General features: G+C 48.0%; 1 protein-coding gene across 1 annotated transcript; it reads left to right on the plus strand.

The window, feature by feature from the left end:
* The first annotated feature begins 8872 nt into the window (after positions 1-8872).
* On the plus strand, positions 8873-10804 carry LOC147111940 (uncharacterized). The gene is made up of 2 exons (XM_085999931.1): positions 8873-9203; positions 9316-10804. The coding sequence occupies exons 1-2, from the start codon at positions 9098-9100 to the stop codon at positions 10095-10097; spliced, it is 888 nt and encodes a 295-aa protein (XP_085856057.1). The 5' UTR covers positions 8873-9097; the 3' UTR covers positions 10098-10804.
* The last annotated feature ends 5118 nt before the right edge of the window (positions 10805-15922 follow it).

A 15922-nucleotide genomic window follows, 5' to 3' on the forward strand; every position in this document is an offset into this window, starting at 1 on the left:
CCTTTATCTACCCTGCTAATTACATCCTCAAAAAACTCTAATAAATTTGTTTAACACGATTTCCCTTTCATAAAACCATGTTGACTCTGTCTAATCATATTATGATTTTCTAAGTGCCTTATTACCACTTCCTTAATAATGAATTCCAGCATTTTCCCAACGACCAATGTCAGGCTAAATGGCCTCTAGTTCCCTATTTTCTCTCTCCCTCCTTTCTTGAATAGCAGTGTTACATTTTGATGCACTATCAACAACACCAAAGACTACGAGTTGAACTTATACGAAGTAGGCTTTTATTGACTAAGAACTGGAGCATGCTTCTGCTAGTGGATCCATCCTAAGAGCTCCTGGGGGAAGGGTGGTGAGTCACCTTTATACCCGGGCTTAGGGGTGGAGCCAGGGGCGGAGACATGCCCGGACCTGTACAGAGTTAACAGTGGTTTACCGCACAGACATGTACAGAGTTAGCAGTGGTTTACCACATTCACCCCTCGTTTAAAAGAGAGTCCGGCGGGGTGAAGTGTTTCAAAAGTTCGTATACGAAAGTCTCTCCGGGGGTCTTGTCTGCCGTAATGATCTTCGTGGTGCCGGTTGCGGCGGTTCTTTGCCCGCAGCTGCTTCTCCCGTGGGACGGAGCACTGGCGTGTCGTCCTCTCGGGGTAGGGATGGCACCGGCATGTCGTCAGTTCGTGGTAGACACCCCGGTGGTGCGTCGTGGGTAGTGGTGGTGGGTGGAGGTAGTGGATGGTGATCGATGGTGTTTCGGGTGGTACCTGAGGGTGCGAGGTCTCGAATTGAGACTGTGTCCTCCCGCCCGTCAGGATACGCCACGTAGGCATACAGTGGGTTGGCGTGGAGGAGGTGAACCTTTTCGACCAGGGGGTCCGTCTTATGGCTCCTCACGTGTTTCCTGAGCAGGACGGGTCCCGGAGACGTCAGCCATGGCGGTAGTGATGTCCCCGAGGTGGATTTCCTGGGGAAGACGAACATCTTCTCGTGAGGGGTGGCGTTTGTGGCAGTACAGAGCAGTGATCGTATGGAGTGGAGCGCATCGGGGAGGACATCTTGCCAGCGGGAGATTGGGAGGCCCTTGGATTTTAGGGCGAGCATGGCGGTCTTCCACACCATTGCGTTCTCCCTCTCTACCTGTCCGTTACCCCGGGGGTTGTAGCTGGTAGTCCTGCTCGTGGCTATGCCCTTCTCGAGCAGGTACTGGCGCAGCTCGTCGCTCATGAACGACGAGCCCCTGTCGCTGTGGATGTAATTGGGGAAGCCAAATATGGCGAACAGGTCGTTGAGGCACCTGATGACTGTGGCGCTGGTCATGTCCGGGCAGGGGATGGCGAAGGGGAAACGGGAGTACTCGTCAATAATATTGAGGAAGTACGTGTTGCGGTCAGAGGAGGGAAGGGGCCCCTTGAAATCGACGCTGAGACGTTCGAAGGGGCGGGTGGCTTTAATCAGGTGTGCCCTGTCTGGCCTATAAAAATAGCGAGGCGCGTGGTGCGGAACATACATTTTTCTCTGTTGTATGTCAGATTCAGCCGTTGGGCCGTATGGAGGAATTTTTCTAGGTTGGCGTCGTGGTCATGCTGGTCATGGCCGCAGATGGTGACGTTGTCTAGATAGGGGAAGGTGACCTGCAGCGCGTTCTGGTCAACCATCCGGTCCATCTCCCTTTGGAAGACCGAGACCCCGTTGGTGACGCCGAAGGGGACTCGGAGGAAGTGGTAGAGGCGACCGTCGGCCTCGAAGGCCGTGTACTGGAAGTCCTCAGGCCTGATGGGGAGCTGGTGGTATGCCGACTTCAGATCAATCGTCGAGAATACCCGGTATTGTGCTATCTGGTTGACCATGTCAGATATGCGGGGAAGTGGGTATGCGTCTAATTGCGTGTATCGATTGATCGTCTGGCTGTAATCAATAACCAGGCGCTGTTTTTCGCTGGTCTTCACTACCACCACTTGGGCTCGCCATGGGCTGGTGCTGCCCTCGATAATCCCTTCCCTCAGGAGTCTTTCTACTTCTGATTTAATAAAGCTCCTATCCTCGGCACTGTACTGCCTGCTTTTAGTAGCAATTGGCTTGCAGTCTTTGGCGAGGTTAGCGAACAACGGGGGGGGGGTTTGACCTTCAGGGTGGACAGGCTGCATACTTTGCGCGGCGCCGTGTTTAAATTCTGCCGGCTGCAGACTGTAAGTGGGGGCAGGGGCCCGCCATATGCCATCATGGCGCTCTCCAGATGGCACTGGAAGTCTAATCCTAGCAGTACGGGAGCGCAGAGCTGTGGCAGGACGAGGAATTTAAAATCTCTGTACTCCACGCCGTTCACTGTCAGAGTCGCTACACAGTAGCCGCCGATGTCCGCCGTATGGGACTTTGAGGCCATAAAGACCTGGTGGCGTGTGTGCATAACCGATAGGGAGTAGCGTCGCACCGTGTCGGGGTGGATGAAGCTCTCTGTGCTTCTGCAGTCGAAAAGGCAATTTGTGGCATAGCCATTTACCTTTACGTTCATCATGGACCTGGCTAGTTGATGGGGCCTAGATTGGTCCAGGGTGATGGAGGCCATCGTCGAGGTCGGTGGGTCGCTGTAGTATTCGCCCGTGCCGGGGGCCTGGTCCCGAAATGGTGTCCAAGATGGCGGCTCCCCCACGGCTGGTGGTGCCCAAAATGGCGGCCCGCACGGCTCACACGTGGTTGGTGGGATCCAAAATGGCGGCCTGCACGGTTCACACGCGGCGCTGCTGGAATTGGGGGTCGATTTCGCCCTGCACACTCTCGCGTAGTGGCCTTTCTTGCCGCATTTGGAGCAGGTCGCGTCCTTTGCTGGGCATTGCTGTCTGGGGTGCTTGGCCTGGCCGCAGAAGTAGCATTTCTGGCCTCTGGTCATTGCAGCTGTAGTTGGGCTGCTGGCGGCTTGTGGCCTTACCGGGTCCCAAGATGGCTGCTCCCGTGACATCCACATGGCCATCCGGTCAGGGGGGTAAGCGTCCATGTTCTGGAGGGCCACGTCTAACGAGTTAGCGAGGGCCACCGTCTTCTGCAGGTTGAGCCCCCTCTGTTCCAGCAGCCTCTGCCGAGTATAGTTGGACCTGATGCCGGCTACGTAGGCGTCTCGGATCAGGTCTTCCGTCCATTCCTTGGCCGTCACTGCTTTGCAATTACAGGCCCGGCCGAGGACTCTCAGTGCCAGTAAATATTCGGCGCCCGATTCCCCGGACCGCTGTTTTCGGGTAGCCAGGAGGTGCCTGGCGTAGACCTCATTAACAGGCCTCACGTAGTGTTCCTTTAGCGTCGCGATGGCGGCCGCGTAAGTTGTGGCGTCTCGGATGATCGAGTAGACTCGGTGGCTCACCCATGAGTTCAAGACAAGCCGTTTCGTGTCATTTGTAGTGATGGTAGTGCTGGAGGCCTCCAGGAAGGCTTCGAAACAGCTCAGCCAGTGTTCAAAGTTATTGGCTGCATCTGCTGCTTGAAGATCCAGGTCTAAACGTTCCGGCTTCAAGATTTGCTCCATGTCGAAAATTTAGTCAATAAAATTGATGCACTATCAACAACACCAAAGACTACGAGTTGAACTTATACGAAGTAGGCTTTTATTGACTAAGAACTGGAGCATGCTTCTGCTAGTGGATCCATCCTAAGAGCTCCCGGGGGAAGGGTGGTGAGTCACCTTTATACCCGGGCTTAGGGGTGGAGCCAGGGGCGGAGACATGCCCGGACCTGTACAGAGTTAACAGTGGTTTACCGCACAGACATGTACAGAGTTAGCAGTGGTTTACCACACATTTGCTACCTTCCAATCCGCTGGGACCATTCTAGAATCTAGGGAATTTTAGAAGATCACAACCAATGCATCCATTCTCTTTGCAGCCACCTCTTTTAGAACCCTAGGATGTAGGCCATCAGGTCCAGGGGATTTGTTGGCTTTTAGTCCCATTAGTTTCTCAAGTACTTTTTCTCTACTGATCTTAATTACTTTAAGTTCCTCACTCTTATTAGCCCCTTGGTTCCCCATCATTTTTGGTATGCTTTTTATGTCTTCTACTGTGAAAACAGATGTTATTGGCTGGATTTTGGCAGGCCCGAGGAGGCTGGTTTGAAGGCGGGTCAGGTGGGAAAGTTGCAAAAAAAAGGCGTCGGGCTCCGATCCTGCCTCTGCGCAACTTTCCCAAATGCGGGCTTGCAGACACGATTTTGGTCCCGCATCCAAGCGGTGGGATAGGCCATTAATGTACTTAACTACCACTTAAGTGCCTCTATAATGCTATTTTGAGAGGCCTTTCAGAGTTTACCACATTCCCCGCATGCTGCACATCTCCCCTGGAACACACCAGCTAATCCTGTCGGGTTCACAAGTGGTTGGCTTCCTAACAGCTGCAGTTCCACCATAAAAACGGAGTTTTCAACAATTATCATTTACAGGTGGCAGAACTTTCTTTTCTCAGGTCTTGGAGAACTTTTGGCAGGTCTACTGATTTTGGAAGTGTGGAAGCTGAGATCCATCTCCACTGTGACCTCCTGGGAAAACCCTCTCCCCACCTTGACTGAGCACTTCCACAACTGAGGTATATACCAGCAGCATGGGAACCATTTATTTCCTTTCCTCCTGGACCTCAGATTCGGATGAAGACCAGCTGTGGCAGGAGCAGAACCCATAACAACAGCAGCACCAACAGCAGGAGCAACAGGAGCTGCTGCTCACCCACCTGAAGCTGCACAGGCCAGAAGGTGTCAGTGCAGGCAAGGACGTCGCCGCAGGAGATACCCCCAAAACAGGGTTTACAGACAGAGGATGAGCTACCTCAACATGACTAAGCAGTGCCAAAGGAGGCTGAGACTTTCACGAGAGGTAGTGGGTGACATTTGCACAATGCTGCACCAAGACCTGGAGCCCAGAGGAGCGGGTGGACACCCCTTTTCAGTGGCTGTAAAAGTCGCCACTAAACTCAACTTTTTTGCTTCAGGCTCATTCCAGGGATCAGCAGCAGACATCAGCGGCGTCTCCCAGGTGGCCACACACACTACCATCACACAGGTAACCGATGCCCTCTTTGCCAATGCGCACAATTACATCAACTTCTCCAAGGATCAAGCAAGTGTAACCACGCGTGCGGTTGGATTTGCTAATATGGCAGGCTTTCCAAGGGTGCAGGGCGTCGTAGACTGCACACATGTGGCACTTAAGGCACCCCATCACAATCCAGGTATTTTTGTCAACCACAAGGGCTTCAACTCCCTCAACGTGCAGTTGGTGTGTAACCACAAAAAGGAAATTTTGCATGTTTGCGCCAAGTACCCTGGCAGTTGCCGTGACTCGTTCATCCTACGGCAGTCTCGTGTGCCTCCACTCTTCAGTCTGCCAGACCAACTTTGCGGATGGCTACTTGGAACAAGGGCTACCCCCGAAGATGTGGCTAATGACGCCATTCAGGAAGTCATCCAACAAAACTGAGGAGCGCTACAACTCCAGCCACATTTCGACCAGATCCATCATCGAGGAAACCATCGGCTTGCTGAAGATGCGATTCAGATGCCTTGATAGATCAGGTGGAGCCCTGCAGTACTCAGCAGCCAGGGTCTCCAGAATCGCTGTGGTCTGCTGTGCGCTTCACAACATGGCACAGCATCATGGCTTGCAGCTGCCTGAGGTACAAGTGGCTCATCGCACAGCCTCCTCAGATGATGATGAGGATGAGGAGGAGGAGGAGAGCGAGAACGAAGAGCTTGTGGAGGCGCATCAACCAGCGGCAGCAGCACGCGAGAACATTGCTGCCCGGGGTGCAAGGGATGCACTCATCTTGGCCAGATTTGCTTAGGCTGCCCAATCAAACACATTTGGCTCACACCTTCTTACCACACCAGCAACAATGGACAAGAACCTGTGGCTTCCTATCACTCTGACCACTATACTGACAATTCCAAGTCACCCTGAGCCCTCAATGTGGAAGTCCCATTTCTGAAATGACACAGTCCACAACTTCAACAGTTTGGCATCAAGTCATTTTATAATGTTGGTGAAAAATAGATTCACTCGAGTCTGTCTTAAAGTAAAAGTACACAGTTTATTAACAGAACGTTCTGGGAGAAGAACCATAGACCCCGCGGTCTAGTGATAAGCTTCTCACCGTTCAGTGGTATAGAAACTTCTTTTATACAGGCAAAACATTACACACAAATGTGTTCACCCAATCATGTTCCCCCAGCAACAATTCTCTTGTCCGCATCCAATCACGTTCCCCCAGCAACAAGGTATTGAAACTTCTTTTATACATTATAGCAAAATATTACACAGAGGTGTCTTCAACCAATCACGCTCCCCCAGCAACAACTCCCCTGTCCTCACAGGAATGATATGGAACCTTCTAGAACTTTGGGCGGTTTTTAATAGTTAATTACAAAATGGGCAGTTTTGCAGCTGAACTCATCAATACACACAATTTTGATTCATCTACTTTGCATTATAGAATAGTAGAATTACATCAATACATCCAAAGGGCTTCCAGCAAATAGTTTGCAGAAGGCTGCACCACTGAATAATTGTGAAATATTTAGTGTTTCCCACATTCAATAACTGTTCAACAATAATGTCAAGCACAATGGTTTTAATGGGAGCAGACACAAACAGTTAATTCCTGCCCCGTCTTAAGCTGAGTTTGTTTTGTCTTGTGCCATTGTTTCTTATTTACAAGTTCACTTCTTACAATACATTCTTTAACTCTTTATGTTGCTGCTTTAAGCTATATAATTTTCACCCTAACAATAACATTCAGTCAAGAATGGCATTTCGCAATTAAACACAACAGAGCACCCAAGTGACCACCCTTGTGACTATTTGTGCTTTATCTTCCTCTTACTCATGCTTCTACGTGGTGCTTCCCCTGTGGCTTCAGCAGATGTGGAGGCCCCTTGCTTACTTTCATGCTGCTCCTGCCTCGACACCTTTGGCGGCCGTCCTCTGGGGTTGCGAACCTGTGAGGGCTCGGCAACAGTCTGCTGCTCCTGCGGCTGTGCAGGGGCTGAGATGCCGGTCTCAGTTGGGTGAGAAACATAGAAACATAGGAGCAGGAGTAGGCCATTCGGCCCCTCGAGCCTGCTCCGCCATTCAATGAGATCATGGCTGATCATCCAAATTCAGTACCCCATTCCTGCCTTCTCCCCATATCCCTTGATCCCTTTAGCCTTAAGAAATATATACAACTCCTTCTTGAAAATATATAATGAATTGGCCTCCACTGCCTTCTGTGGTAGAGAATTCCACAGGTTCACCACTCTCTGGGTGAAGAAATTCCTCCTCATCTCAGTCCTAAATGGCTTACCCCTTATCCTTAGACTATGACCCCTAGTTCTGGACTCCCCGGCCATTGGGAACATCCTTCCTGCATCTAGTCTGTCCAGGCCTGACAGAATTTTATAGGTTTTGATGAGATCCCCTCTCAATCTTCTAAACTCCAGTGAGTACAAGCCAAATCGACACAATCTCTCCTCGTACGTCATTCTTGCCATCCCAGGTACTAGCCTGGTGAATCTTCGCTGCACTCCTTCCATGGCAAGAACGTCCTTCCTCAGATAAGGCGACCAAAACTGCACACAATACTCAAGGTGCGGTCTCACCAAGGCCCTGTACAACTGCAGCAAGACATCCTTGTTCCTGTACTCGAACCCTCTTGCTACGAAGGCCAACATACCATTTGCCTTCTTAACCGCCTGCTGCACCTGCATGCTTACCTTCAGCGACTGGTGCACAATAACACCCAGGTCCCTTTGCACTTCCCCTTCTCCCAATCTATTGCCATTCAAATAATAATCTGCCTTCCTGTTTTTGCCACCAAAGTGGATAACCTCACATTTATCCACATTATAGTGCATTTGCCATGTTTCTGCCCAATCACCCAACCTGTCCAAATTGTACTGGAGTTTCACAACATCCGCCTCACAGCATACCCTCCCACCCAGCTTTGTGTCGTCTCCAAATTTGGAGATACTACATCCAATTCCCTCGTCCAGATCATTAATATATATTGGCCCAGAAATTAGGATCGGGGGCTTGCCGCGCGTGCAAGCCCCTGATGTGTACTTACCCGGCGCGCCAGCCGTTGTGCTCTCGGGGCGCGTGGAATTCCTTTTTTCTGATGATTACTCCCGGGCAGCGTCTGACGTCACGCCACCCAGGAGTGCAGCCAGTGCGAAGCCTCGAGCGCGGAGTGTAAGTGAGACACGCCCCGTGAGGTCACATTACCATAGGACACGCCCCAATCTTTCTCAGCAGCTGGAGACGCTTCGTACATACAGAGCAGCATTGTAAGTAGGTTCTTTGTATTTTTAGGAATGTTTTGGTAACTTTTTTAATCTTTTAAAAATGTTTACATGATTTTGAGGACTCTGAAATAGTTTTAAAGAGATTTGAAGCTATTTAAACAGTTTTGAAAGCCTTGAAAGCATTCTTTTCATTCATGTCATTTAATTAGCAAAGTGAAATGGCTGGAATGAGCACAATTCACGTGATTAAAAGAACTCAAAACTTCACTGAAGATGATCTCAGCAATCTCCTCAACGAGGTGGAGGCGAAGCGCCTGCGCATCATTGGGAATGAGCATTCCAGGGCGCCGCGAAAAGGTCAGATGATAGCTTGGACGGAAGTTGCCCAGGCTGTCGGCGCGACCTCCACCATTCCGCGTACAGCGGAACAATGCCGCAAGAAATTCAGTGACTTGTTGCGATCTGTCAAGGTTTGTACAGTTATTACAAAAGTGTTCTGTAACATTGCTTAGAATTTAATTTAACTAGATTTAAAAAGGCTTTCAATGCATGCATTTTAGTCAAGTGACTTCTTGGTCAAGTCACCTGAGGCAGCAATAAAACCTTATGGCTTTGGGGCCAGCTCAGGGTTATCTATTGTTCTCTTATCTTGATTCCAGTGCTTTGAGCTGTAAAACTTCAATCAGAGATTTAAAGAAACACCCAACCCAGTCTTCAAAGCCTTTGCTGTCCCTGTCAGAAATGCAGCTGTGTGCTTCTCTTTTTTCTGTTGTCATTTCAGAGTAAAAGTGCTCACAACTCCAAGGAACTTGCACTCACAGGCGGTGGTGTTGTCATGGTGAGGGTTTTCACCGAACATGAGGAATGGGTCCAGCAGCTGTTCGGATTTACTAGCAATCACCCTGCGGATGATTCTCAATCAGACATTGTTGCACCTGAACGTGAGTTGGGCTGGCCAGCTATATGTTAAAGAAGGTTAGGTGTGTGTTGAATATCTGTGATGTGGCACATCATGCTTTACCTTTGCAAATGTTTTCTGTTTCCTTCCCACAGCTGGACAGAATACCTCTCACACACGGGATGAGCAGTGCGTGGAGTCAGCGGCCGCAGAGGGCATTGGGGAAGGTGTTTCTGATGCAGTGACAGCAGTTACTGAGGTGGTTGAGGAACAGGAGGAACTTGTCCTATGTCAGCAAGTGCAACAGGAGTGTATGGACCCTGTGTTGCTGCCCAGTATCTCACCATCTCCTGGCCCCTGTGGCTCTGTGCAAGTCACTGCTGACTGTAGCTCCACAGACAGACACCATATTGACACTTCAGCGCAAGTGGGAGGAGCAGAAAGACATTCAGTAGAACAGCACCTACAAGCTGAGGAGCAACATATTGCAGGTTTCAGTCAATTGCTGAGTTCTCTTACTGAGAAGGATGTTGACTCTAGAGACTCTATCAGGCATGGAATCGATAATCTTGGCATTGCACTAAATCATATAGCATTGCAGTTGGGGACGCTTAATGAGAATTCACTTAATCAGGTGACATTGCAGTTGGCGGCGCTTAATGAGAATATCGTTACACTACTTCATTCGCATGAACCTATAACTACTGCCATTACTCTGACTCCAGCAGAATTGCCCTTACCAGCTCAAAGTGCAGAGCCAGTGTGGTCCCAGGAGCCAGCAGGTGCGCCAGTCATGATGCAGGGAAATGTACACTTGCATCAGCAACAACCCTGTCATGAGGCAACTGCTGAAGAGCAGGAGAAGTCACACAGGGGCCTTGCAAGTAGCTCCGGAGGGCTCCAGTCACGGGGAGGGAGAAGGCGCAGGAAACGTTAGGGTGTCACCTTTAGCTCACTGCACCTCCTTCAACCCTCAGTCACAGAAGCGAGTGGCCAAATAGTTCAATTGTTTAAATTTTCATTTTATTGAAATGTTAAATGTTTTCTTTGATTTTTAAATTCAAATGTTTATTTTTGACTGAAATGATATGTAACCTTTTCGTTTAAGCAGTACATCCACTAGTCAATGTGAAAAGAAATTCAACTTTTATTGGAGAAATTTTTTTTTGACAACTGTTATAAAAGTAGAAAATAGGTCGTTTCCACCTTGAATGTCTGTCTTGCAGTAAGAAACAAAGAAGAATTGCTGTAAAATGTTTACAATTTTTTTCTAACATTTATCAGTTTGCACATGTTTGAAAGCTTGAAACTAGGTAGTTAACATCTTCAATTTTTTAATTGCACTAAGAAACCAAAAAAAGTGAATTAAAACTGTTTACAAAGTGAATTCCAAACTGTTAACGTTTGCATATTTTTCAATAGCAAAAAAGAGGTAGTTAACATCCTCAATGTCTTACTTGCACTAAGAAAGAAAGACAAGTAAATACAAACTGTTTACAAATTTTTTTCTTAACTGTTCCTGTTCACTAATGTTTTAAAAGTAGAGAACCGCTACTTAAAATTTACAAGTTATAAATTTCATACATCGAAACTGAAGCTGAAAACTGTTTGATGATGCAATAAAAGGTCACTGCTTCACTTTAATATGTGTCTGCTCCTGTCTTTGCCTTGCGGGGCGAGGGGTAGGTACAAGGCGGCACTACCTCGTGAAGGTGTTGGCTACCAGCAGTTCCCGAGCAGCCTTACTTTCGGCGGCACTTGGCTCCTCCCCATGAGGCCTGTCAACATGCACATTGCCATCGCCTTCATCCTCCATTTCAGCAGGGAGCTGTTCTGCAGTGTTAAGGGTCAGTCCTTCCTGCAGGGCAAGGTTGTGCAAAGCACAACAGGCCATCACAATCCTTGCCACTTTCTGGTGAGAGTACTGCAAGGTCCCCCCTGACCTATCCAGGCACCGGAAGCGTGATTTCAGAATTCCTATTGTCCTCTCCACCACTTGACGTGTTGACACGTGTGCCTGGTTGTATCTCTCCTGAGACTGATTATTGGTCTTGCGGTAGGGGGTCATCAGCCATGGTCTTAGCAGGTAGCCCTTGTCACCCAATATCCATGCCGATCCTGTAGGCAATTTGCTGAGAGCATCATACAATTTAGAGTTACGGAGGACGAAGGAGTCATGATTACTTCCCCGGTGCCCTGCATTCACGTTTAGGATCCTGAGGTGCGCATCACATAATATCATTACATTCAATGAATGATACCCCTTCCTGTTTATGTATGTCACGGGTGCATCCATTGGTGCCTTCAATGCAATATGGGTTCCATCGACGGCCCCAATCACTTTTGGGAATCCAGCAATGCGATGAAATGCTAAGGCCATCTCCTTTTGATTTCAAGTGGACAAGTCATACTTAATGAAATCTGAAAGCCTACGGCAAATGGCTTCTGTGACCTGGTGAATGCAGACCCTCGCAGCATTCTTGGAGATGTTGCTTATGTCACTGGAGCATGCTTGAAATGACCCACTTGCAAAGAAGTTCAATGCTGTGGTTACCTTCATGTTCACTGACAAGGCAGTGCGGGCCTTCGAGCGTGGTTCCAGGTCCGCCTTCAACATGTCACATAGTCGGCCGATTGGCTCTTTACTAAAGCGCAGCCTCCTCACACACAACTCCTCTGACAGCATCTCAAATGATCGCCTCTCCCTGTACACTCTGTGGGGTGGGTAGTTGTTCCTTCTGATCAGGAGACGGTTATGGTTCCTCACTCTTCTACGTTGTTCCCTGGCGTTCCGATTTCTTTGAAGCAAATCCACACAGAGCATCACGGCAACATTTCTATAAGAGGACATATTTCTCGCTCACAGGACTCCTCTTTACACAGACGTACTTGTAAGGAAGAAATGGAAATAGTTGTTACAGTTATTTTAATAAACTGAGTGGCTATAAAATCAACTCGGTCCATGGCAGGTAACATGCTTTAACGGCTTGGGAACACGTCATACCCGCCTGATGAATATTACAGGCCAAGATCATTTTCCAATAACTTACATTTTCAGAAAGTCATCATTACATACATACATTCATCCACATACTGAAAGGAATACATACAGAAATGCACCTCCTTCAAGGAATATATACAGACATACATACATTCATACACACATACTTACTAAAAAGAAGATATATTACTGATGAGAAGTTTATTTTTTAAACATTTTATTCATTTTTAAACAGTCATTTTCACATTTTATAAAGAAATCATATTCAATTAGGCCTTGCACACAGCTAGAGTTGATCCTTATACCTACACTACTTAAAACCCGTTTAAAAAAAAAAAATAAAGTTGGAAACTTACCTCAGACTTTCTTGCAATAAATTCCCTCCCTTTCACAACTAAAAATTTGCCGTTCAGAACCAGCACTGCTGAAGCAATTCTTCATCCTCAGCGTTACGGAGCTGCTGGCCGGCTTTACTCCTCCTTTTCAAATGTGTAAATCGTGGGGACTTACCCTCACTCAAACCATTCATGAAAACGCCGAATTTCACTGCGACGCGCTGCCTGAAACGTCGCACGCGTTCCGCCTCTTAACCCCTTGGTTCAGAGGAAAGGAAATGCCGGTTTTCCACGCATGCGCTGTGCATGCTGAAAACCGACACTTCCATCGGGCCCACGCGTGAGTACCCCGTCCGTACTCACGCGTTGGGACCCGAATTACTGGGCCAATGTGAACAGCTGGGGTCCTAGGACTGATCTTTGCGGTACCCCACTAGTCACTGCCTGCCACTCGGAAAATGACCCGTTTATTCCAACTCTTTGCTTTCTGTCTGCCAACCAGTTCTCTATCCAAGTCAATACCTTGCCCCCATCCCATGTGCCTTAATTTTACAAGCTAATCTCTTATGCGGGACCTTATCGAAAGCCTTCTGAAAGTCCAAATACACCACATCCACTGGTTCTCCCTTATCTATTTTACCAGCTACATCCTCAAAAAATTCCAGTAGTTTAGTCACGCACGATTTACCTTTTGTAAATCCATGTTGACTTTGTCCGATCCTGTCACTGCTTTCCAAGTGCTCTGCTATTACATCTTTTATAATGGACTCTAGCATTTTCCCCACTACCGATGTCAGGCTTACCGGTCTATAATTCCCCGCTTTTTCTCTACCACCTTTTTTGAATAGTGGGGTAACATTAGCTACCCTCCAATCCATGGGTACTGTTCCAGAGTCTATCGAGTTCTGGAAGATGACCAGCAATGCATCTACTATCTCCAGGGCCACTTCCTTAAGTACCCTAGGATGTAGATTATCAGGCCCTGGGGATTTGTCGGCCTTCAATCCTGTCAACTTCCCCAACACCATTTCCCGACAAATATTGATTTCTTTCAGTTCCTCCCCCTCATTAGTCCCTATGTTCCCCGACATCTCTGGGAGGTTATTTGTGTCCTCCTTTGTGAAGACAGAACCAAAATATGTATTTAATTGGTGTGCCATTTCTTTGTTCCCCATTATAAATTCCCCTGATTCTGACTGCAAGAGACCTACGCTTGACTTCACCAATCTTTTTCTCTTCACATATCTATAAAAGCTTTTACAGTCAGTTTTTATGTTCCCTGCAAGCTTACTTTCATAATCTATTTTCCCCCTCTTAATTAATCCCTTTGTCCTCCTTTGCTGAATCCTAAACTGCTCCCAATCCTTAGGTTTGCTGCTTTTTTTGGCCAATTTATATGCCCTCTCTTTGGATCTTATGTTATCCCTAATTTCCCTTGTTAGCCACGGTTGAGTCACCTTTTTTGATTTCTTTTTATGCCAAACTGGGATAAACAAATTCTGTAGTTCATCCATGTAATCTTTGAATGTTTGCCATTGCCTATCCACCGTCAACCCTTTGAGTGACATTCCCCAATCAATCCTACCCAACTCGCGTCTCATACCATCATAGTTCCCTTTATTTAAATTCAGGGCCTTAGTCTCTGAGTCAACTACTTCCCTCTCCATCTTAATGAAGAATTCAATCATATTATGATTGCTCTGACCTAAGGGGCCTCGCACAACAAGATTGCTAATTAATCCTTTCTCATTGCATAATACCCAGTCTAAGATGGCCTGATCCCTAGTTGGTTCCTCGACATATTGGTCCAGGAAACCATCCCGTATACACTCCAGGAATTCCTCCTCCACAGTATTGTTACTAATTTGGTTAGCCCAATCTATATGTAGATTAAAGTCACCCATGATGACTGCTGTGCCCTTATTGCACGCTTCTCTAATTTCCCTTTTAATGCCATCCCCAACCTCTGCATTACTGTTTGGGGGTCTATACACCACTCCCACTAATGTTTTCTGCCCTTTGGTATTTCTCAGTTCTACCCATACAGATTCCACATCATCAGAGCTAATATCTTTCCTTACAATTGTGTTAATCCCCTCTTTAACCAGCAATACTACCCCACCTCCTTTTCCTTTTTGCCTATCTTTCCTGAATATTGAATACCCCTGGATGTTGAGTTCCCAGCCTTGGTCCCCCTGGAGCCATGTTTCCGTAATTCCAATCATATTATATTCATTTACCTCTATTTGCGCTGCTAATTCATCCACCTTATTACGAATGCTCCTTGCATTAATACACAAAGCCTTCAGGCTTGTTTTTTTAACGCTCTTAGACCTTTTAGAATTATTATTTACTGTGGTCATGTTTGTTTTAAACATGTGAGGACTCTGGTGGGGCTCTGACCGAGGGCTCTGCAGTAGCATGGTCGTGTGAGCGCTTGGAGAGGAGCCCACACTTCCTTGTTGTCTGCCACCAACATCCCTCTCATGGGTCAGCCCCACTTCAGAGCTAGCAAGTGGCTTGACAGCACCTTGCTGCTCTTCAGGGGGGCCATGAGGACCCGTTTCTGCACTGGCAGTCCTACTCCAGTGGACTTCCATGAAGCTCTGGTTTCTCTGCTCAATAGCTGACCATCGCTCCTCCAGAGATGTCAGTCTATTCTGAACAACGACCATGTTTTCAAGACCCTAGCGACTAAGCCGTAGCCATCCTCTCCTCTACCGTAGCCATCCTCTCCTCTACGGTAGCCATCCTTACCACGGAAGTAGCTATCCTTTCCACAGAGGTTGCCATCCTTTCCATGGTGATGCGTTCATGCACCAACGCCTCTACAAAGGCTCTGCTCATTTAGCGATGGACTCCTCCATCCGCTCCACACTCGCAGCGATCCTGGAGACAAAACCTGCCAGAAACTCCTGCACCTATTCCTGGAGTTCCAGCACTGCTCTCCTTCTGGATGGACCCGGAGGCACAGGGTCGACATGCAGCAGAGCCGAGCTGGGAGCACCCTGCGGCCTCCCACAAGGACTCTCCACTGCTGTCCCTGTCTCCACCATCTGCTGATGCTCACTTGTGAGCTGTGATACACCAGGTGGCAACACTACTCTATGTCCCAAAGGCCCCACCGAGGTGTGAGTGTCTGCACTGGTGCTGGGTGCGCTTAATTCTGGTGACGCTGTGCCCTCAGAAGTTGCAACTTCCTCTGAGGAGTCTTCTGGCTCAGGCTCTTCCTCCTGGACAGTGGGGAGGGGGGCTGTCAATGGTCCTGTGGGGGAGTAAAGGAAAGAGTTAGACACATGAGTTAAACTTTGCATGCACATGGAATTGTGCAGATCATCATAAGTCAATCTGTTAGAGCATCAGAATCAATATCAGTCACTCATGCAATGTAAATGAGAGAGATGCAAAACTATTCTGTCACCAGCT

The sequence above is a fragment of the Somniosus microcephalus genome, chromosome 10 (assembly GCF_052327205.1).
Source record: "Somniosus microcephalus isolate GS21.2 chromosome 10, FLI_Smic_1.0, whole genome shotgun sequence".
Taxonomy (NCBI): Eukaryota; Metazoa; Chordata; class Chondrichthyes; order Squaliformes; family Somniosidae; genus Somniosus; species Somniosus microcephalus.